Source organism: Fukomys damarensis, unplaced genomic scaffold (assembly GCF_012274545.1).
Source record: "Fukomys damarensis isolate Sample0158 unplaced genomic scaffold, DMR_v1.0_HiC HiC_scaffold_11, whole genome shotgun sequence".
In the NCBI taxonomy this organism is placed as follows: domain Eukaryota; kingdom Metazoa; phylum Chordata; class Mammalia; order Rodentia; family Bathyergidae; genus Fukomys; species Fukomys damarensis.
Window position 1 is genome coordinate 17,645,277 of NW_022900923.1, and position 25,390 is coordinate 17,670,666.

Below are 25,390 nucleotides of genomic sequence, written 5' to 3' on the forward strand. Positions count from 1 at the left end.
GACCACCCCAATGTTTGGAGGTTGGAAAGATGAGGAAGATCATGCAGAGGAGTCCAGTAAAGCAATACCAGTGAGATAGAAAGTGAACCAAATTAGAAATCAAGTAAACTATGTTTATCAAGGAGGAAACCATCAAGTGATAAAAGCCACATGAAGCCTGAGAATTCCACTGGATTCAGCTTAGGAGCACAGCTCATTATAATGGGAAAAGGTGAGGCATGGCTGCGAAAGTAATAGCTGGCATTTGGGAGTTCTTACTATGTGCCAGGTGTTTTCATAAGTACTGTACACGTCAGTTAATTCAGTTGTCACAACACTGAAATACCATATTATCTTCAGTTTAGAGAGGTGAAAATTGAGGCATAGCCAGGATAAATATATATAACAAATAATGATAGCAAGTAGGTAACTTAAGGTCCCACAATTAGTAAGTTGCCCATGACCATATGGTAAGTGATTGGCAGTCAGTATTTGAATGTAGACAGTATCTGGTTGAGGAGCTAGAACTCTTTTAATAAAGTAGACAGGTAGGTTGCTGAATTTATTCATGTAGGAGTACTAGTGGGAAGGTGAGTAGGTGAGGAAATTGACACTATGACCAGGCAGTGCTTAAATCATCTAGTAACGGTAAAGAGATCATAAGGAATGTGGACCGGTCTGGGGATTTAGCTCAGTGGTGCCACTGCCTGCCTTGTAAGCGCAAAGACCTGAGTTCGATTCCCAGTACCCCCCCAAAAAAAGGATAATGGACCAACAGAATATTTTTATAAATAAAAATTTCTCTTAATTTATAAGATAGAATATTAATAACTTGATTCAACATAAATTTCTGAAGCAATGTGGAGATACATAGACAATTACATAGTGCTTACCTTTGAACTTAATAATCAAAGTGTATAGAATGCCTACTTATAACAGATAATTTAATAAAATACTTGAAACACTGAAGTGCTGGATTTCTTGACCATTTTGTTAATTTTTTTTCTGTAAAATATGAGTAGATTCACTTATGTTACACAAGTTTATATTACACAAGAATTGGCAAAATTTAAAAATTGCCCTTAAAATTTCTTTTTAAAACATTAGTCTTCCTTGGGTTCAGGAATTTTTGAAGTCTTAAAATAATAGTTAAATGTTGTGTCAAGATTTTTTGGGGTGATTTATTAGGGTAAAGCATCAGTTGTGTAGAGCCCTACACTTTGTGCCTTGAGAAAATGTTTCTTTTAAGTGAGGAAATACTGTATTCTTAGCGAACTTTTAAATAAAATCTAGCAAAATATCTTGAAATCTATTGTTAAATAACTAGATAAGTCTGTTAAAATCTTTATAAAGTCAGAATTCACATAGCGAAATATGTGATAAGAAAGATATAAAGGAAAAACACCTAATACTTTAAAATAGAGAAATAGGATAATATAGAAAAAACAGAGAACAGACTAAAGTCTAGTAATGGAGGCTTTTTATAAGTGATTACAGTTAATCTATAGTGAAGAAATAAGTCATGAAAAAAAAACCCCAAGTGAATGAAAGGAAGAATGAACATTTCTGATGGGAGAACTTCAGGGGAGGGGAGGGAGAGAGGAAGAAGGGTCATAAAAAGCATTAAGCTGTTGTATCCGTGCACCATCGCCCCACGATGAATGGCACCATTCTGTTCTTCAAATATGTGCTAATAAAAATTAAAATAATTCCTGCTCTAGAAGTTGATGTTTATGCCAAGTATTCTAGGTCAGTGCTATCTTGTTATTAAATTTTTCAATAGTTTGCCATATATTTTCAAGATCAGAAGCAGTTATCCAGAAATTACACTGTATAATTCCATAAGTTCCTTAATAATTTAATATTTAAATAACCAGAACTGGCATTTTGAATGCATTTAACATCTAATACAAATGTTGCTACAGTTTTCAATTTATTTGTAACCTTTTGTTAAAAAAGGTTAATTTTGTTTTATAAATATATTCCTTTATCAAAATTGTATTAAATGCCTTCTGTGTACTAAGTACTATTTTAGGTATTTAGAATACCTAAGTAAAGAAGACATAGAATCTTGCCCTTGTGGTGTTTATATTCATACTTTTAGAAACCAGTTGATCACTGTACAGTGGGAAAATATTTGCTTATGAGTTTTTTTAAAATTTAATTGGTACATTCTCTGTAGACAGTACAGTTACATTCATTACTGAGATCTTGTACCTTTACACGCCAGGTTTTGGTTCTCATTTTTTCCCCTTGTCCCCCCCCTCTTCACCCTCTACCCTCCTCTCCCCTCCCCCCCTTCAAACACTTTAATTCCATTTTTACATTTTCTCATATTTTTTTCCTTTTCCCTTATTCCCTCTTCCCTATTCTTCTCACTGTCCCTACATCTTTGGTCCTTTTCTTTCTATTTGCTAATTGTCCCATTAGGATCTTGAGTACTATTTTAGTTTTTCACACCCGAGATACTATTTGGTATTTGCATATGTGTGCCTTATTTATTTCACTTAGAAGTATATCCTCAAAATGTACCCATTTAAGTATGAATGAATCTACTTTCTCATTCTTTATGGCTGGGTAGTATTTCATTTTATAGAAAAACCAGATCTTCTTTATCCAGTTTCCAATTGATGGGCAGATGGGCTGTTTCCAAGTTTTACCTTACAAACTGTGCCGCTGTAAACATGGGTGCGCATATTTCACAATAGCTTATGAGTTACTTTTAAAGTAGGTATTTATTTTGTTTCTAGCATGAGGTTTGGCACATGTCATAACTAGTTGACTGCTTTGCAGTTCCTGATACCCGCAGTCTGTCAAAGCAATGGCCATGTGTAGTTATATTTTAATAAAAATATTGAAAGCAAATGATTATTTTAATAAATTGCTCTTTGTGTCTTCTGTTGTCATAGATGTGTACTTGTAGCATTTGAGTTAATATCTCTGCATTAGAACCTCTGAGGTAATCCAGTGTTGTATGCAATATAATTGATGAAGTGTTTCGGGATAGTCGATAAATTGTGTTTACCAACAGTATTGTGAGTCAGTTGTTTTTAAAATTAAAACTGTTTGAAATTAAAATTGTTTTTAAAATTAAAAAAAATTTATGACTACATGTTTGCAGGGCATAATGATTATATTCATTGTGGGCAGTTGGTACATGTACATAATATGTCTTTTTTTTACATCCCTGTCTTCCCTTTCCCCCATCTCTGCATCCTCTTTCCATTTGCCAAGTGATTTGTCTTCTTCTAATTTTCTATTATCTTTTATTTTTGTTCTTTAATTTATACATACTTTCTCATATAAGGGAAAGCATGCCACGTTTATGCTTGATTTATTTCTCAAGGTGCCTCCATTGTAGGAAAATGGACCCTGTTCTTTTTAAATTCAGTGTATAAAGATAAATAGTGTCCAGGTTTTTAAGAATACTGAAAAGACATTTTCATTATTCCTGGCCAGACAAATGGCTGAGGATTTGATAAGACAGAATGTCAATTAAGTTGAATTATATAAAATAAAATATTTATTGAGGGCTGTTGACTATTAATTTGAAAAGGATAGGTATATGCATTTGTATATACGAGTGTATACATGTGTATGACTTTGACTTTCAAAAGATTAGGTAAATCATTACACAAACTGTGAGCCAACAGAATATTTTAATCAAGGTGATTGATCTCTTTGTGCCTGCGATGTTGGAAGTATATTGCACTAAGATGAATGGGTTATTACAGAGGTCTGAGGTAGATAGACGTTCATGGACTTTAAAGAGATTCACAGTTATACCCATCATCTAGCTAAATTTTTGTATTGTTGAATTATAAAAGCTAAACTGATAATACTGATGGGCTTGAACCAAAATTAATTAGGAGATAGAAACTGTATGATTTAACACCTTTAAAAAACGTGAGTGTAGAGCCTCTTTTTGCACTTCATGCAACTCAGCCTGAGAATGGGGTGCCCTGTAGTTGTGATGGCTCTATCAGCCTTTTGTCCTGCAGTCATCTCCTACTACATACACTAGCCTGCCTGCCATACATTGATCTCAGAAGACTCAGTTCTTTTTATGCACATAGATATATGAACATACTTGTTAATATAAATAAGTTCATAGGATCATTTTTAAAAGTAAATGAAAGGGGGCTGTCAGTTTATCTCAGTAGCACCAGCACCTGCTTGGCAAGTGCAAGGTCCTGAGTTCTATCCCTGGTTTTACACACACACACACACACACACACACACACACACACACACACACAGAGTAAATGAAAGGAAGACTTTTTTTTCATTAAGTTAGAATGATAGCTCACCAATAAAAAAGATGAAACAAGAAAAAAATAAGTCAAAGACATCATTAAAAAGCTTAAGAACTATTGTTTCATGCCCCCTGTCATGTTTGTCTTTGATCCAAGATTATACTTTTATATAAACTAATAGATATGCTTTATGTCTCAACAGGGAGGTGTTTAAAGTGGTAAAGGGAATATGAATGGTTTGTTTTCTTCTTTCCTCAGGCACAGTAACCTTGGTGCACGACCAAAAGGGCTATCTACCTTGGTAAAGAGTGGTGTACCTGAAGCGCTGAGGGCAGAAGTGTGGCAGTTGTTAGCAGGCTGCCATGACAACCAGGCAATGCTGGATAGATACCGAATTCTTATCACAAAGGTAAAAGCATTTTTGATATTATTTCATGTGAGGTAAAATATTAAATACTGTTTTTCGTCGCTCCCATAAGTTGTAAATATGTTGAACCTGTTTAAAATGTATATTGGTATCATGTACTTAATACTTTGCCTTGTTTTGAGCACTTGTTGGATAATAGTAAACAATGTCTGTAATTATCTTTGAACATTTTATGCTGTTTCATTTTTTCATTCATGTCTTTATAATTTGTTTGCCAAATTGGAATATACACTTGGCCCTCTGTATCCTGAGCTCTGGTTTGCATTAGTGCACTCAACAAACTGCGTGTTGAAAATACTTCAAAAAAGCTGCTTCTGTTCTGAACATGTCCAAACCTTTTCCTTAGCATTATTCCCTAACCATTATAACTATTTAAATTTTTTTTTTGTACCAGGGATCGAACTCAGGACCTTGTGCTTGTGAAGCAGGTGGTGGAACCACTGAGCTATATCCCTGGCCCAATATTAGAACTATTTACATAATATCTACATTGTATTAGGGATTATAAGGAATCTAAGATGGTTTAAAGATTATGGGAAAGGGCCGGGGATTTAGCTCAGTGGTTCGGTGGCCTTCCTTGCAAGTGCAAGGACCTGAGTTCAATCCCCGGTACTAAAAACAAAAAAGTATATGGGAAGTATGCATAGGTTAAAGGCAAATACATACATTTTATGTAAGGACTTGAACATATATGGATTTTGGTACCTGCCAGGGGTCTGAAACCATAGTCTCCCACAAATACCAAGGGACAACTGTATTTGTTTTGCAAGTGTTTTCTAAGTTTCAATTAGACATTTATCCTTTAACTTTTATAGTTAGAATTTTACATACTGTATTGTAATTTTTAAATGAAATTAAAAGGATTTCTGTGCTCATGTAACCTTACACCTAAATGATGTGGATAGTTGTCTAGATCTTTATTCTGTTAAGTACATTTACATTTCCAGTGTAAATTCCTTTGCTTATATCCAAATAGCTCACTTCAGGCCATAGGTAAAGATAACTGTTGGCCTTTTCCTCTTAAGTCTCATTTCCCTCCTTAATGTACTCTAAATCATAGAACTTCAAATAATAGTAACTTTTTGTTTTTCAAATTCTCTGTTCATAAGTGAGATTTTCAATAATATGACTTTGTTCTTCAGAGTATAGCAACTTAAATATTTTTATCTCATATAATTCTTCCTTTTTTGTTTCCCTCTTTGCCTGTTTTCTTTCCACAAATTGTCTTCCAAATGCCTGTTGGTACTAAATTCAGGTGAAAGTGCAACTTTTACCATTGTTTAGAGATAAGCGATCTCCACAGTAGGATATGGTGTATATGGAAAAAATGTTCTAAATTCAATTTGTATTTTGAAAATAACAAACACACGAGATGTTAAATTACACTTGTATTTGCTGAGCCGTGGTCCTTGGGTCCGATGGCCACATGTATTGTGGTTCAGAAGTGGCCTGAGCCTGTGGAACTTTGCACCCTTAGAGTGGAATGATGGTGGTACCCACACTCATATATTCATGTTCAGAATATTACAGTTTTCTTGCATTTTCATGTGCTAGATTAAGTGGATTTATAAGTTATCTACTTTTAACTTAACCTTTGTAAAATGGGTGGATGATTTAAAAGGTTATTGTTATAAGATGTTATATATAAAGATATGTTAAAAAGTAAGCTATTACTTCAAGGAAGAATTAGCATGTGGTAGTGAGTGACAAAGCAACTACTTTCAGAAATAAGTTCTTGTTCAAAAGAAGGACATTTTGAAACATTTGGCAATTTAAATGTCACTATGTGACTTTGTCACTGAAAATTACATGCATGCATGGTTTACTATGTATAGATCTCTTTTTCATGTAAGTAACATTATGCATTTTTGATGACTGTTCTTGGATATAGCAGACACTGCTATATCTCTTCTTCCATTGACAGTGAGAGGCTTTGTTGATTCATTCCTTTTAAGATTTTAAAGTTTAGGAAAGATATAAAGAATATTGTCCTCGGCTGAGGATTTAACTCAGTGGTTCTGCTGCCTGCCTTGCAAGTGCAAGGACTCGAGTTCAATTCCCAATACCAAAAACAAACAAACAAACAAACAAACAACAAAAAAGAATATTGTTCTTTAATAGTATTTATGAACTCCTGATAATATATATTCATAAATGTGATAAAGGTTTGACCAGTTATATGAAACACCGTGAAAGTGTTGAATATCCAACTTACAGAAAAAACTTGGCTCAAGAGAGAATAGGAAAAAGGAAATTTTTTTTTTCACTGAATAAAATATAAGCAAGATACTTGAAAGCCAAAGAACTATGTTTCCAAGATTCTTTTCTTTCTAGAGTCCTTGTGGTGAGTTACTGTCTGCCAATAAAGATGGGAGGGAAGCAGAAATCATACTACTTTTTTTCTGGCAAGTTGAGCTTCACTAGTTGTGAAGTTTTTCATTTGGCTCTGCACATTTCATTCTCAATCATAATGTGGCTTCAGTGTCCTGAGGTTTCCTAACCTGCATGGCAACACCAGCCTTCTGATCCTCTTGACCTTAACTATGGTGGCAGGCCTGCAAGCCAGTATCTTCAGTATTTGGTTCTTCTAGCTCTTCCAGTGGTCAAGTGCCTGAATCCCTGAGTTAATTACTTTTTTCAGTATCTGAATCCTATCTGATATATGCTTGTCACAGGTGGCTGTTCTGCATCTCACATTCATTATGTTTGGAAAATAAGGAAAAAAGTACGCTATCCATGTTAGCCAAACCAGAGACAAAAGGCACAGTCTTTTAGACTGCTAAATCATCCAAGACTTGTGGTACCAACCACAAGTTTTGAGTTCCCCAGGGTTGTCCAGACTCCATACCAACTGGCACAAATTTGAAGGTCCCACAGACTCCTTCAGGTTTGATAATTTACTAGAATGATTCAGAGAACTCAGAAAAGTGCTCCACTCATGATTAAGGTGTTTTTTTTTGTTTTGTTTTGTTTTTTGGTACTGGGGGTTGAACTTGTTACGTGTGCTTGTGAAGCAGGTGGCAGAAGCAATGAGCTAAATCACTCAGCCCATGTTTTGTTTTTTTAAATAGCAAAAGGATACAATCAGCGAAAGGAAGAGAAGCATAGAGCAAAGTAAGGTATGAAGAGAGTTCCAGATATGATGCTTCTTCTATCATTGGCAGAGACTTCTCACCCTCAGGGACATACCCTCCCAGAATCAATGTGTAGCAGTACAATTTTAGAACTAACCAAGGAAGTCTACCAAGCTGTTGTCCAGATTTTTTATTGGGATTTCATTACCTAGGCTTAATTGATTGTATGTTCACCCAACAGATTGAACTCTGTTTCTGGACCCTCTTCTTTCCTCCCCAGGGATTGGACTGCTATCATGCAGTATCACAAGCCCCCAGCCCCTAATCACAAGATTGGTCTTTGTGGCTTGGCCAGCCTCATTATGAGTCTTCTACTAATGCAGCATCTGTGTATTCCCTGATTAGCATAAACTATTGGATGGTTTTGGAGGCCCACCATGAATAACTCTTCTATTATTTAGTCAGAATTCTAAATTTCAGGTATTTAGAGGTTACCTCTTATGAGCCTGAACAAATATCAGGCATCTCTGGAGTAGGTCTGAATAAAGTCCATCGCTTTTTTTTAAAGTGCTTTCGCTTGCCAGGCATGTTGGTTCACACCTGTAATCCCCGCCCTCGGGATCTGCTATAGAATATCTTATTCTAAAAATGCATATAATGTTAGTAATTTATTTCAGAGTGGCAAATGTTTACTGTTTGGTACTTGAGATTGAGTAGCAGTGTGCAATTGATTATAATAAATACTTCCAAATTCAGTTTGTAATTCTATGATAACATAAAACTTCAATGTTATTCCTACTGTTAACAGTACAGTTTATAAAAAAGACAGTATTTTCATACCAACACTGTAGAAATGTGTTGATCGGATTATGTGTTCTGAAACTCAAGTCATAATATTTCTGTGATAAGTACAGTGCAATGGTATATTTAATTTCATTGTCTTCCTTGCATCGTAGCCAAACATAATAAGATGAACATTATTATTTCTAAAAATGATGCTCTCCTTTTACTTTGTTGAAGAGTAGAAATAAGACGGCAAATGCTTGTAGCTAAGAGTATATTTATATACTTTAGTGGCAAATGCTTGACCTTCCACCACTCAGTGGGAAGAGCATGAACACTTATAGGCTTTTCAGTAAGAAATGTTGCCGTATTTGGCACTTGTTGGTCATGGTTCAACAGCGGTTAGTCTCTTCTTTTGGTCTAGTTCATTTTTCCTGTCTTATTAAGGGAATGGCAAGATTTCAAGGTCAGTTAATGAAATGGTTCAGCTTGAACAAGTAGAATTGCTATATAAAAATCCTACCAGAGACTGCAGATTGCACAGCAAAGAAGGAATCAGAAGTACAGAAAACTTAAAACAGTGTCTGTGAAAAAGTAGTCAGTCCTTTGATTCTGTAGTCAAGGTAAAGCTAGTTGAAAATCTGTAGCTACAAGAGATACTTTATGTCTGACATATTCTAGATAAATGAAATTTTTTCCCAAGATGGATCCAAGGCCATTTGCTGACTTATTCATATGCTCATTTATTTAGTTTTTCTTTTTTTCCTTTTTGTAAACTATGTTAGGTCCTGGGTAAAGATGGTAAACTGTGAAGTGATGTTGTTTTCCTAGGTAACTTACCTGTCTTGCCAGGGAGAGCAATAATCTGTGAAACAGCAGTTCCTGTTGTACCACTCTCTGTTGTTTTTGCTAGGTAGATAGGAACCTCAAAAAATTCCTGGCCCGGAGAGTTTTGCTGTAGTAATTGGGGCATGTGGGTTGAGACGTTCTGAATCATAGTAGGTCAAGCCTAGAGAAAAATACTGAACAGAGAAAGGGACTGCCATTATACTGTGGAACAATCATACTTGGTGGCTTATTGGCTTTTATAATATAATCTCCAGAAAATAAAGGTAGCATGTATTTTTTGACTGACAGGGAGTAACTATAAGGACAAAGGTATTTAAAAACAGGAAAAACTGAACTACATACAAGTGAGGATGAACCAGGTCAGAAGTTATAGGCTGGTGGTGTGAACCTAACACTTCTATCCTACCCTTGAGGAATTTGCAGTCTATTGGGGGAAGCAGCCAAGAAAATGGCAGACAGGTTAATAAAATGGTTGAGTGCTAGGGCACAAGTAGGGCAATGACGAGAGCACAGAGACTGGATCAGGCCACTCTAGCTAGGAGGGATTCTCATAAGAGGATGAGTGAAGGCTGAGGCAGTCCCTGTATAACAGCAGAGGGTTGTGAAAGATTCTGCCATGTTTATGGGAAGTTCAGTGGGACCCGCGGGACCCTGTAGAATGGGAAGGCTAAGTGAGCAAGGTTGGCATCTGGCTCTTGCTCATTGCTATCACCTTAGCACTCAACACTGGATTCTCCTTTTCTGAGGGAATTAATGGACAGTATGGTGGGTGTTATGTCTAGTGCTTTTGTATGTGCCCTCTGTGTAACCTTGAAGGCTTCAGTCATTTGATTCTCCTTTTTCATAAGGAAAGAAGAGGTGCAGAGAGATTGAGAAATACAGTTAATAAATAATGGAGTTGATATTTGAACCCATGAAGTAGAAAATTCTAAAAATGAAGTGAAGGGATAGGTCATTCCCTCTTTTTGTTTTAATGATCCTGAAGCAAATACTCTTTATATTTTCCTGATCATTATCATTTTTTAGGTGATCTGAAGGAATGATAGGAGGATGGCGACCCCACTCTACCTATGGTTAGAAGCTAACAGAATTTAGAGCTTCTGAAGTGAAGATTAAATCTTAATTGCTAGCATGTGGAGCACTGAGTAATAACCACATTTTCACATATTCTGAGCCATTTGATATGGGGGAGGCTGTGTATATTTTAGGACAGGTTGAATTTTATGTAGTGTAACAGAATTGTATGTGCAATTTCAGTAATTACAAGGCATTTGTGATATAATTTATAAAGTCAAGAGTACTGATTAGTACTTATGTAAGAGAATATATTAAATTGTACTGCTTTGCTCTTTTGTAGAAGTGATATATTTTACAACATGCGTATTCTATGCTTAGAATAGAATATGTTAGAATCAAAACAGGCCTTTAATTGATAAGCTTTGAGAGATAACATAATCATGAGCCATTTTCTCCCTGACATTTGAATTTTTGTTTATTTTTCCAAATGGTCTTTTCTTTCATAGGTGTATGTATTCTTTCCTTTTTAAAGAATTTAAGTGTTATTGTTTGATAGGCCTAGATTTGAGTCTCATTTCTCCCAAGTATTAACTTTCATTTTCTAAGCCTCTTTTATATTTGTAAAGCAGGCGTAATAGTGATGTCTACTGGGATTGTGCAAATTAAATAAAATGGTGAAATTCTCAGTACACAGTAAGTACTCAAGATTAGCTTCTATTTTTATGAGTACACTACATCCTGAGCAATAATAACAATGATAATGGTAATAACGATTATGATTCTACAATGGTCTCAGTGAAACTGTTAGGTTCATATGATTACTGTATTTGATATTTTGAGGAACTCCCCAATCTTGGGCCCAGTTTTTAAAATTGAGTTGTCTTTTTTATTGTTGAATTGTAAGGTTTTTTGTATATTTAGGATACCAATTCTTAATCATTTAGTAACTTTTTAAGAAAGGTTTTTGTGGTAGGATCTCACTATGTAGTTCAGGCTGGCCTTGATGTTCTTGGTGTTCCTCCTGCCTCAGCCTCCTGAGTGGTGAGATTAGGCGTACACCACTGTGCTGAGCATCACTCTTGATTGAGAATCTTTTATGGGCCAGACTCTATGTGATTTCTAGGGATACACAGATGGAAAAAGTTCATACCCTTGAGGAGTACAGATAAGGGAAAGCCAGGCCCTTACACAGCTAGAACAAGTATATTAGGATACAAATTATGATGTCTTAAGTTTATAAAATACAGAGGAACCAGTGACAGCTCTGTTTGAGTTGAGGCTGGGAAAGGGTTGTAGATGATAAAGTGTCTGAGGTAGGGACTTAGAGAATATGTCTGAGTGGGTTAGGAAAAGGGGTCCTGTAAAAGGAGTGTGTTATGTAGTAATTCCTGCCATTTCATGACTAGCGTGGATTATTCAGGGAGCTTAGACAGTTTATTAGACAGTTTATTTTTTCCTTCCACACTGCCACCCAGTTGACCAGCTACATCCACTGTTCATGAATTAATGCTTTTCCCCTTCTTAAATAGGAAGAATTTAATTCAAGTCAGTTTTTCTTATAAGAAATAAACATCACGAAAATCCTCAGAAAAAATACATTATACCAAAATGATACCAGCAGATAATGTTTGCTTGGTCATCTAGGATTGGTACAATAGAATTTTATCAAACTCAGGACCTTGTGCTTGTGAGGCAGGCATAGTCTTATTGAGCTAAATCCCCAGCCCTATACAACAGAATTTTAGCCAATAATATTATAGTATCTGTTAAAAATGCTTGAAATACCTATTGTATGTTTGGTACTGTGCTAGGATGATAGTGCCTATTAATTTTTTAAAACTATTAACTGAAAGAATATTGTTGTTGGCTAAAATGAAATACTATAAATTTTCACGGGAGCAACACCATATTATAAACTACAGAAAGTATTTGCTTAAACCTGTATCAGAGAGCAAAATGAGTCGTTTTAAGTATTTGGTAGTTGGTGCCAAAATCCTTTTTGGAATAATAAAAAAAATCATAAGAGCATCTTCTTTTAGGATTCTTCAAGTTGTCTGCTTTCTTGAGTATTGTATGAACAGATAAAGCTTCCCCATGTTTATTCCTGTCAGATTATTGGTACTGCTCAGAGTAAAACATGTCTTCTCTCTGTTCACCAGTGTGTTATTGTAGCAGATGGCTTTTAATAAAACATCCCACTAAAGAAAAAATTTTACTTTAGAGGAATGTACTATAATTATACTACTGGAAATTCTCAAGAGGAAGTGTTTAAATTGGTATTTTTCTTAAGAATAAAGAGCATGCACTGATTATTTAATTAAAACTTCAAATAATATCAGTGTTTTATTTGATAGGCTTTCATAACTAAATAAAAGTGTATACATAATTGAACCAGATAAATATTTGCTTATTCTTTATGTGATATTTACCTTTTAAAAATTGTATGCAGTGAGTTAGTCAAATAATACTGAGCAATAGAATTCATTGAGAGTCACAGCATTGCTTAATTACACGGCTGCTCTGCTCTCTGTCATCACCTTGTCTAGTAGTGGGAAATGAGCTTTTTGATAGAATGAGGTTATTCCAGCTGGTCTGTACCTTTGGCATTTATAAAAATCACAGGGTTTTTTTTTCTGGTGCATAGTGATATAGTCATAAATTTATGAAATTTTCTAATTAAAATTTGTAATACCTTAAAATTTACTAACCAAAAAAAAAAAAAGATGGGCAAGGAAAGTAAAGACTGTGCTTGTATTAATGTTAATGCCTTAAACATGTATATACCGCAAGGTTTTTTCTTAAGAGATTCACAGTTAGTGAAAGTTGCTTTAAAAAAGTGGGTCTTGAGTTCAATCCCTGGTACAAAAGAAAAAAAAAAAGTGGGTCTTTTTTCTTCTCTTTTTTTGCATAGTAAGGATAGTAGTTTCTTACTATGTAATTATACTTTTGCTTATTGTTATTTTACCATAGCACAGTAGTTATCCTTGGTCATCATATCCTGGGATCTTACATTTTCTCATACCTACCTATAATGATATCTACCTGTATGAAAACTGTTATTCTATGTGAATGAGAGGTAATAGCTTTCCTGTCAATTCTCCACCAGTGGTATTTGTGTAAAAATTAAAAAATATATTCTGAATTATTTTTATGTTCTGAACTAATGTGTTTATTTGCTAGTAGCAGATTTAAATTTTGACATCCTTTCAACATTGTTTCAAAGTAGATTAAGGAAAATTTTCATATTAAAGACAGAATAATATACTTACTGTTTTTAGAAAAGTATGTTGTTCTTGTGGAGCATAAATCATTCTGTGATATAGTAAAATCAGTAATATAATAAAACCTCTTGTATAGCTATAGCTGTATGTATGGCTATAGAATGAAAGAGAAAAGGGAATCTTAGATCTGAAAAAATTTCAAGACCCTGGGATTACAGTCTTGGATCCCAATTTGATACTACCTTCACTGGCTTTAGCTCATATTCTTAGAACATATTTATGTTTCATTGGGTAGTATGATGTGCTGAGTCTATTACAGGGCTTTTGCTTTGGCTTTGAGTTTTCTTTCCATTCAATTTTATGTTTAGATGTGTTTGTCATTACTTAGTGTCAAGGTGGAAAAAAAAAGGAGCTGTGAGTAGATAACTAGTAGAGGCACTAAAAGTCTAGCTCCAATCTTCCACCACAACATATTTAACATTTTAAAGTTTATTTTTTCTTAGGGCAGGTATGTAGTATATAATGACTATATTCATCAAGGGGAATTGGTACATGCAAACATTTTTATTTCTAATGAAGGTAAAAGTATATCAGAACTATTGTACTCCTCAAATTAACTATCATGGGTATTCATTCTTTTTTCCTTTAGAGAGATCTCAAATTGTTACTAATGTCAAAAGGATTCAATCACTTCTGCCCTTAGAAAAGCTGAGCGCTAATTATGGATATTCATTCTTTCTTCTTTAAGAGAAATGTCTAATTGTTACTGATGTCAGAAAGATTCAGTCACTTCTACCCTTGGAAAAGCTGATCTCTGACATATTTATGAAAACTGCTTAATCTCGTAATAGATGACTAATTTTTTGAAGACAGCATCAAGAAGCTTTTGAGACCTGCAAAAATGATGTGAAAAGGAACACTTTTCACTTTGCTCTCTAAATCTTCAGTTCTTGTGTGAAAAAGTAGAATGGCAGTTTTAGATTGAAAGCTTATTTGAATTTTTCTACCCATCGGTCCAGTTAGTATTTAGGCCTTCTAAGTAAGGTTCCATTTCTTCATAATGATTAATTAATTGAATTCATTATAGTTTTCTTACTTTATTTTCCAGAAACCTCAGATTACCTTTGCTTAAAAAGTTTCAAAGCTCAAGTATTGGCAGGGGTGATTTGGGTACTTTGACAAAAATTTCAGTCTCATTTGGTTTTATAGGTCTGACCTTGCATTCAAAATGGCAATTAGTCTTTGTTGTGAGGTATTTTAGATTTTTTTGAGTAATCTAAAGCCGAACTTCCTATTGGGACTGATGATGTACCTATGGATACTGAGCTCTACTTTTTCTATCTCACTTTTGTGGAAAGACCTTTTTCCATTTGAACAAAAAATACACTGAGCTTAATCCTGGGAGAAAGCTGATGTTTCAGTAGTACCATGAGGGAAATCATTTTTCAGTTCCCAGCGGCATCAAGTAGCCCTCCATTAAGTGTTCTGGGACTAATTAATCAGGAAACAACTCTAATTAAAAGGGAAACTGCTCATCAGCTGCCAGCTCTGGCTGTTTTACAGAAAGGAACTACAGACTGCCTACTTGCACTTTAGCTTCTAGCGGCATTCTTTATTTGTGTATATCCTAATTGAAGGGAATAATTTAAAGATAGATTTAGCAAGCTTTATTTTATAGTGGTAAAATTTAGTATTTAATGCACTTTTCATATATTGATTTACATGAGAGCAATAATTTTGGAGTTAGAATAATGTGGTCGATCTTTAAGGCTTTTAAACTTCTAATATTATCATGTCTTTCAAATCTTTTAACCATGCTACTTAGAAATGATGCAGACAGCATTTGAATAAGTATGTGAATATATTTAAAAATAAACATTTGTCATGCATGGTCAAAATTTTAAAACTCTAGCATTTATTAGCAAATAAATCATATTGACATTCTGATGGCATAACAGTTTGACTTAAGTCTTAGAGAATTACTGTATGAGAGAAAATATAGTCATACCTTGGTACTTGACTGCTCGGAAACTTATTGAATTTGATACTGGACCCCTTTTGACATGAAATTTTGTCCTGATACTCATCATTTGTTTGGTATTTCATACACAAGCTAGAATTTGAAGGTGTTGAGTGTCTTCTGGCTCATTATCCTTTCTACCCAAACATTTTGTTTAGTACTCCTCCCTTTAATGTGTAAAAATGTAGCCAGAAATATATTGTGATGATAAGTTAAACTTGCCTTTGCCTGGAAATGAAGTAACACATACTAAATGCATTAACCCAGTCTCTTTATTTCTATTACCTTTTAGAAATCACTCCCAAGAAAAAAAATGATTTTAGATACTATTCATGATATATTTGAGTGATATATTCACTGGCATAAACAATGATATGAATCTGGGATATACTATATACTAATCTAGATTATTGATTTAGAGAGTACTTGGGTGAATGTTACTAATTTAATTTGTGGAAGTGCCTTATAAATGAAACTCATTATTTAAGACATATCTAAATGCTGAAGATCCTGGATGATTCAGTTCACACTAGTGTTTTTTTCTTTTTAACCCTAAAAAAGTAAAGTTTTGCTTATTTTGTGACAATAAAAAGGATGGGTAAAAGTTCAGCCCTGCCGCAGTTTTCCTTATAGTCAGAGCGCCTCTCACCTTGTAGAGTGTGAATTGCCCCTTCCTTTTTGTACGGGAGACAACTGTATTTTGCATTGTGTCTACTTGTAAGTGAATGTAACATATTGCCACTTTTCCTTGTTTGAATATAGAATTGTAACACTCCTTGGTGTCCATTTTGTACATTTCCAGAGCCTTGTGTATATTTCCAGTGAACTTTTTTGCAAGCTCACTTGTGACCATATGTCTAAATTAACAAACTTGTGTATGCTTATGCCTGGGCAACTGTTATTTGTAACTCTTGTGTGATTGTCTCTAAACAATGTGTGATCTTTATTTTGAAAAATACAGAATTTTGGTATCTGAAAAAAATGCTGAAGGAAATGTGTAGCTTTTAATTTTTGTTTCTAATATGCCTTTTATTTACTACACCTTTGTAGTACATTATGATTACATTCACCACAGGGATTTGGTACATGTATGTGATATTTTGAACTTTCTTCCACTCTTCCCCTGCCCTCTCCCTCCCTGCACCTCTTGAACCCCTTCATATGTATTTATGTATCATACATGTTTGTGGTACATCATGATAACATCCCTCACAGGGACTTGGTGCGTGTACTCAGCACTTCAGCCCCCCTCCCCACCATGAGCAGGTGTCTTGACTTGAACACTGCCTTCCGTCCTGTTTGTGCTACGTAGTAAGCAGTGTTGTTTGAGGGTCCGTGGTGGATTCTGCTGTTTAGGGTCCTGACTTTATTCAGTTTGGAGGGAGGAACTCTTTTAAAAAAAGAACATTTTTTTGTATGTGTTGAGTTTTGCAAGAGCAAAGATGTGAATGTATTTCTAGGGAACATATTTCTTGAGAACCGGAATGGAGGCCAAGCTAAACTTCATCTTCTGCTAATATCACAAACTGAGAAAAAACTTTTAAAAAAAAAATGTCAAAGTGGGCCGGGTATTTAGCTCAGTGGCTCTGCGACCTGCTTAGCAAGCGCAAGGTCCTGAGTTTGATCCCTGGTTACCCACCCCCCCAAGTCAAAGTGTTACTCCAGTTTTTGTTTTTGTTTTTTGGGACAGGGTCTCACTATGTAGGCTAGGCTGGCCTTGAGCTCACTATGTAGCCAAGGCTGGCCTCAAAATTGAGGTGATCCTCCTGAGTTTGGGTTTATAGGTGTTTACCACCCTGCCTACAACTGAACTATGCATTCAACCTGGGGTTTCTCCATTTTTTTTGCTACTGCCAGAGCCTTAAGATACCTTTTTGCTAGGCAACAACAGTAACTTTGTAAGTGGTCTTTACACTTCCAGCTTTTCACATACACCTCTTTCCTACAGCACATTCTCCACATTACACCCAGAGGACTCTTCTTAAAAACCTTTTGAGGACATATTTAGAATAATGACCAAGATACAAATATATTTATCATTTTTGATGCTTTTTGTTAATTCCCGAAGAGCTTTCTCTCTGATATCATTTCCTTTGATCTTAAAATAATTTCTTTTGCATTTCTTATTATTCCAGTCTGTTGGTGTTCTCTTAGCTCTCCTTTATTTGTTATTTAAAGTCTGTATTTTGCCTTCACTCTTAAGGGATATTTTCACTAGATAAAGACTAATAGGTTGATAGTTTTTACTTGCAGCATTTTGAAGATGTTATTTCACAGACTTCTGGCTTCCTTAATTCCTGATGAAAGTGTGTTACCATTCAGGTTTTATGGGTGTGGGACTTATATGGATTCATAGAGCTGCATTCTTCGAAGCTCTAAATGTGTTTGATTAGATTTTCTGCTATTACTCTTTTGATGTTCTTAATAGTGCTTGAACAGGATCCTTGTATTTTCATTTTGCAGATTGTGGTTTCTTTCAGTTTGGACACTTATAAATATTACCAGTCAGAATATCTTTTCTACCTATTAGGTGAGAATTGTCTTGGGTCTATGCTGCCCGTGGCTGATTAATAAGGATTATCAAAATTTAAGCAAATGTTTTTTAATGTTTGACAGACTTTCATAAGATTTTTTGAAAAATAGAAAATATATCTCACAAAAACAAGAATGTCTATTTGACCAGCTTCAAACAAATTTTAATAGAAAATAAAATTCATAGGCAGTCATTTAAATTCATAGTTTATATGGTTATTTCTATTTACATTCTAATTTTATCCTAATAAAAGCCCTTGGATTAGGCCAGTAATGATCCTATTCCCCTTCATTAAATGTGCAACTACAGGCCCATGGGGAGTTACATAAAATAGTCTTCAATGAGTTATACAATAATTTGTCTCTGATTAAAACTTGCTTTAAGAGATTTTTCTTTATTATTGATAAAATACTGACTTTTCAGCAGTTTATGATTTTTTTTCTGAAATGTTTTAGAGTCTTATTTAATTTTCCATTTTTCAAGATTAAATGAGATTAGATATTTAACTATCTGAGGTAAATATGATAATTAGTTTACTGTGATTTTTTTCTGCAGTGCTCTACATTGAACCTTGGGTTTTGTGCATGCTAAGCAAGTGCTCTACCACTGAGCCACATCCCTAGCCCTGTCATGATTTTTAAATAACCCATTTTTTCAGATGAAAAGTCTGCATTTACAAAAACTTATTTAATGGGTTACGTAAATGATAATGACATGATCTGAAATTATAGACCAAATTTCTAACACATAATTCTGTGCCCATTTTTTAATGCTGCACTATCTTCTTTTGTTCATAAGTGAATATGGCAACATGCAATATGCATTCATTCATATCTCACCGTATTTTCCCATCGTGTGTTTAGGCTGTATCTGACATGGTATGAATCGCTCAACGCTTTAATGAATCAACAGTGAATGTAAATAAATCTTTGGTGGTATTGCTTGTTATTCTTTGGACTTTTTTCTTTTCTGGAAAATATACAATAGGTGAAACGATCTTACAATGAAATGCATAGTATGTCCAAAGTGCTGGGTATCTGTACTTTAAATTATGAATCAATAAAAAATTTTTTAAAGACTTCTGGGCCAAAAAGGCTATTTTAATGCTAAATGACATGCTTTGGAATGAAGAACACTTTATAAATATTTATGTTTAATAATTTTTCTATATAACCTTTTTAGAACTCTTTTCAAGGTTTACATCTTGCTTTGTTCCTTCATTCCTTCCTCCTTTTATTTGTCCTTCTTACCTTCCTTTTGTAATATAGTGTGTTGTTCTCAAAAGCTATATTTTATCTTTTTCCAGGCCTTCATATCTAATTTTGGAACAATTTCTGTAGGTAATTTAAATACAGAAGGTAGATCGAGTGTTCCTTTTCCTTTTGGTTTATATAAGACATCTATGTAGAACCAAACTTTGTCTCTTTCCAGAAACAGAAAAAATAGGATATGTAGGCTAAAGGCAAGTGATCTGAGAAATAAGCTCTGTGTTTCTAAAAGTGTTAGTAGAGCTTAAAAGAAAAGACTGTGTTTGACCAAGACCAAAGGATTTCAGAAAGAAAGAATAACATGCAGGCTTTCAAGAAAAAGTTTAGTGAATGAGAAATGAAGGAAAATGTATTATTTTTATGGCCTATCTAGAATGTAAGATATATCTTTTTCTTTTCCCTGACCCCCCTCTGCAGAACACATAAGAGTGCTATATATAGTAGTGTTGTCCTAGAGTAAGACTTAGTATGGTGTGCGAGGACTACCCTTAATGTGGCTTACTTTGAGACTTCGTGCCTTTGGGGTACATAGAGATATTGGCTCATAGCTTTAAGCCTTGCTATTTTTTACAGCCTGTATGTGGCATTTAAAAATTAGATTTTTATTTACTTCTATTAAAGTCAGTCATTTATGTATTTCTTTAGTTATTAAATGCTTTTTCATAATATGATAAAAATATACATTGCATTACACTTGAGGCATTTTTATCATTTTTCAAAATTCAGTGCATGATCTCTTAGCTGTACGTACTCTAATAGTAACTGTAATTTTGGTGAGCAATTGGCTATTTGTTTCCTGTAAGAAAACAAAAAAGTGCTGAGTAATTTGAACCACGTACAATGTGATAATTATCTTGAAATCACACTTTTTTTGAAGTACCTTATCACTACCATGAAATAAAATTAGGAATGAATTCTAATCTTTACCACATCTTACTGCTTTGTGTATGCAGTAATATCATTTATGGCACGTATTTATGTTCCACTTGTGTACTTAGTTACTACTTTCTAGCATTATTGTTATAAAATTGCAGTATATAACTGGAATCCATGTTGTCATTGAATTAAAATAAGTCCACAATAGGTTTATCATTTAGCATATAGAACAGAATGGTCAAATCATCCCTTTTGCAAATAATAGGCTTTTCTACAATTTTATTGCTAATTTTCATTGATACAGAACATTCTTATATAGTGAATGTTATTTAAGATGTGTAGGTCATAAATCACAGCACTGGACATCTTTTTGTCTTACCAAATTTTTTCATTGGGATTTGTTGTGACATTTACTGTAAATGATGTTCGACCTGCACAATCAACTATATAGTAGTATATGACTCTTTATCTGTAGTCTTCTGCAACTACTATCTCTACCTTTGTGTCCCAGCCCACATTTATGATATTTGGACCTCTTAATAGACACGCTTGTGAATTAAGCATATGTGTAGACACTCAGGACTCCCAGGAACTTTAAAATGACATTTAGTCTTGCTGTCCCATGGTTTAGAGGGTTATTACTATATCTCATTATATAAATGAGACAGATAAGCAGTTAGAACTGGGAGATGTTGTGGTTTCCTCCTTGTCATGCAGTGAATAAAAGTGAGCTGGCGTTTTTTGTTTTTTTTTGTTTTTTGTTTTTTCCCCCATAGTATTTGGTTGAGACATGAAGAATATTTGCAACAAATGTATTTCTCTTCAAACCTAGATTCTTATAATCACATCCCCCAATATAATGAACAAATTATACATAATGTAATAATTTTTATTCATATACACTCACTAAAAATGTGAAATGAACTAAGAAAATCTAATCTGATTGTCCCATTATCTTTTCTTAGTGATATGGTTCGGACAAGTGTTTTCCACAAATACAGTACATATTTATCTTACCTAATGACTATTTGTCTTGACTGTTTATAGTAGTTAGATCTATTTTATACAAAGGTAAAATTTACAGATATAAAATATTCCAAACATATTGGATATATAGCTTCACTAAAAAAAGCCTAACATTTTGTTCACAGATGAAAATTTTAGTTGTATTACTACATACATCTAGTTTATTAGGAAATTCTAAGAATTAGAGCTATATTTATAATTAAGCTTTATTTAGAGGAAAGAAATTTTATTGGTTGAACAGCATTTATTGTGATTCTCATTTCTTGAATGGCATAATTTTACTTTCTGTTGCAATCACTTAACCATCATGTTATCATGAGTTCTGTAAGAAATAGTGCCTGTTTAATACTTTTTCTCTGGAATAACACCGATAATTTTGTTTCACTTTGGGACATATAGCTGTTCCCAGCCTACTCAGTGCCATGTCAGGGCATAAAATCATCTTGACAGAAACCTCTAAATTATAAATAGTCCCATAATGACATTCAGCTTGGGCGGTACATTCTAAAAGGAGTTATTAAGCAAAATGTCATTCCAACCCATTGCTGTAGCTAGAATTCTTCCCATTTCTGTAGCCAGCTTTTGGTGCCCAAACCCATTTGCTAAGCATTTAAACAATTAAGACTATCAAATTTACAAGTAAAAAGTCACAATAAATTGTTAGATTAATGGCTTCCTAAAATTTTCTAAAACTTTCCCATCACAAATAAGTCTTAATATATACCTTTGCCCTATGAAGATTGCTGAAAAATTGGAGACTTAGGACTTTGTCAAAGATAAAATTATAGTAAATTTGGATAGCTTTTAATTGTGATTCCAGATTAGGCAGTGTCTCTTTCTGTAAAATAGAATAAATATCTGATGAGCTGAGCAGAGGAGATTGGCTTTATAGACAGAATGAGGCTGAAGAAGACAGAAAAAGAGCAAAAAAGTAGTTTGATTTTTAAGTTACTTTCCTTGTAAATGTTATGGTGGAGGAGACTACCATATCATGTCATCTAAAATTTGTCTGTTTGCGAATTGTTCTATTTGCTCTCTTTCTCCAGATTTCTGAAAGCCAGAAAAGGAAGGGGGTGGGTAGGTGGAAGTGGAGGGGTGTGGGGAGGACAAAACAAACAAAAAAACCAGTTTTGGTTTGGTAGGCTTAGAAGTTCAGCTGAAAAAAAAACCCCTCTGGGAGAAAGATACAACCAAAAAGGAGAACTACAGACCAATCTCCTTAATGAATATAGATGCAAAAATCCTTAATAAGATACTGGCAAACAGAATACAGAGGATTATTAAGAAGATCATCCATCATGACCAAGTCGGATTTATCCCAGAGATGCAAGGGTGGTTCAACATACGAAAGTCAGTGAATGTAATACATTATATTAACAAAGTCAAGGACAAAAACCATATGATCCTCTCAATAGATGCAGAAAAAGCATTTGATAAAATTCAACACCCATTCATGATAAAAACCCTGCAAAAAATTGGAATAGATGGTCTATACCTCAATTTAATAAAGGCTATTTATGAAAAACCATCAGCCAACATCATATTGAATGGCCAAAAACTAAAAACCTTCATGTTAAAATCAGGAACAAGACAAGGATGCCCACTATCACCACTTCTCTTCAATATAGTTCTGGAAACATTAGCCACAGCAATTAGACAAGAGAAAGAAATTAAAGCAATAAAGATAGGAAAGGAAGAAGTTAAACTATCATTATTTGCTGATGATATGATACTCTACATTGAAGATCCAAAAAACTCCACCAAAAAACTTCTAGACTTAATTGACAGATTCAGTAAAGTATCTGGATACAAGGTGAATACCCAAAAATCAATAGCCTTTCTATACACAAATAACAGACAGACAGAAAGAGAAATAAGGGAAAAAATTCCTTTTACAATAGCATCCAAAAAAATGAAGTATCTAGGAATCAATCTAACAAAAGAAACAAAAGATCTCTACACTGAAAACTACAGCACTCTGAAAAAAGAAATCGAAGAGGATATAAAAAAATGGAAAGATATCCCCTGCTCCTGGGTAGGAAGAATCAACATAGTGAAAATGGCCATACTACCGAAACTGCTATATACATTCAATGCAATGCCAATTGAAATTCCAACACTATATTTCACAGAACTAGAAAAAAGAATCCAAAAATTCATTTGGAACCACAAGAGACCTAGAATAGCAAAAGCCATTATAGGCAACAGTCACATGGCACCAGGTGTAACAATTCCCAATTTGAAACTATACTACAAAGCCACTGTGATAAAATCAGCATGGTACTGGCAAAGAAATAGGCCTGAGGATCAATGGAACAGACTGGAAGACACAAAAACAAATGCAGATGTACTCAGCTACCTCATCTTCGACAAAGGAGCTCACCATCCTCAGTGGAGGAAAGATAGCCTCTTTAATAAATGGTGTTGGAAAAACTGGATATCAACCTGTCACAGATTAAAATTAGACCCTTATCTTTCGCCATGCACTAAATTAAAATCCAAATGGATTAAAGATCTAAATATTAAAACAGAAACATTAAACTTGCTGGAAAGTAAGTTAGGCAGAACTCTGGAAGACATTGGTATAGGAAAAGACTTTATGAACAAATCCTCAGTAGCACGGGAACTAGCAGAAAGAATCAACAACTGGGATCTCATCTTACTAAAAAGCTTCTGTACTTCAAAAGAAACCATTAGCAGAACTAAGAGACAATCTACAATGTGGGAAAAAATTTTTACCAGCTGTACCTCAGACAAAGGACTATTATCAAGGATATATAAAGAACTCAAAACAATCAGTCCCCCCAAATATAAAGACCCGATCCAAAAATGGGCATCCGAAATGAACAGACATTTCTCATACAAAGAAGTGAAAGCAGCAAGAAAATATATGAAAAAATGTTCCACATCACTGGTCATTCGAGAGATGCAGATGAAAACAACACTGAGATTCCACCTCACCCCACAAAGAATGGCTGCTATCAAGAAATCACACAATAACAAATGTTGGCGGGGTTGTGGGGAGAAAGGAACCCTCCTCCATTGTTGGTGGGAGTGCAGACTAGTGCAACCACTATGGAAATCAATATGGAGATACCTCAAAGAGCTTGGACTGGAGGTTCCATTTGACCCAGCCATCCCTCTGTTGGGTATCTTTCCAAGAGAACTAAAAGAATCATATCACAGAGAAGTATGTGCACCCATGTTTATAGCGGCACAGTTTGTAATAGCTAAATCTTGGAAACAACCTATTTGCCCATCCGTTGGAAACTGGATAAAGAAGTTGTGGTTTTTCTATAAAATGGAATATTACTCAGCCATAAAGAGCGAGAGAATAGATTCATTCATAGGAAAATGGATACATATTGAAGATATACTCCTAAGTGAAATAAATAAGTCCCACATGTGTAAATACCAAATAGTTTCCCTGGTGTGAATATTCTGCAACAATGCATAAGATTCTAATAAGATTACTGACATTTAGAAATGGGAGGAAAGGAGCTAAAGGTGTAGGGAAGGTGTGATACGTAGGGGAAGAACAAAAAGGGAAAAGAAAAAAATGTGAGAGAATGAAAAGATGAAAATAAAGTGTTTGTAGATGGGGAGGGGAGGAGGGGGTGAAGGGAGGGCAGAGGTAAGGGGAAAAAAATGAGAATCAAGACTTGCCATGTAAAGGTACATGATCCCAACAATGAATGTAACTGTACTGTATCCCTAAATGTACCAATAAACTCAATTAAAAAAAAAAAAAAAAAGAAGTTCAGCACTCCATGGTTTAGATATTCCTCAAAAGGCATAGCACTACCAATAATTTATATATGATAAAAGAAGAAATATACCAGAAGTTGATCAATGTCATTGATACACATTTATACTCATTCTTATAAGCAGCTATTGGATATTAAATAAAATTTTATGAGTAATTTTCCCATTGTAAATATTAATTGTGTTACTTAGTATTCTTTGATTTTTCAATACCCAGTTGATTCTAGCATCTTATTATTAGGACACTTAAATCCTACAAGAATCTATTTTTAGATGGTGGGGATTTAGCTCAGTGG

At 34.4% G+C, this 25,390-nt stretch overlaps 1 protein-coding gene across 3 annotated transcripts in view; it reads left to right on the forward strand.

Moving 5' to 3' along the window:
* The window catches only part of Rabgap1l (RAB GTPase activating protein 1 like), a 591,762-nt gene that overhangs the window by 160,137 nt on the left and 406,235 nt on the right, over positions 1-25,390 (forward strand). For all 3 annotated transcript variants that reach the window (XM_033762099.1, XM_033762100.1, XM_033762101.1), the window contains one exon: positions 4,494-4,644. In XM_033762099.1, coding sequence (XP_033617990.1) covers positions 4,494-4,644 — 151 coding nt within the window. The remainder of the gene's footprint in view (positions 1-4,493; positions 4,645-25,390) is intronic.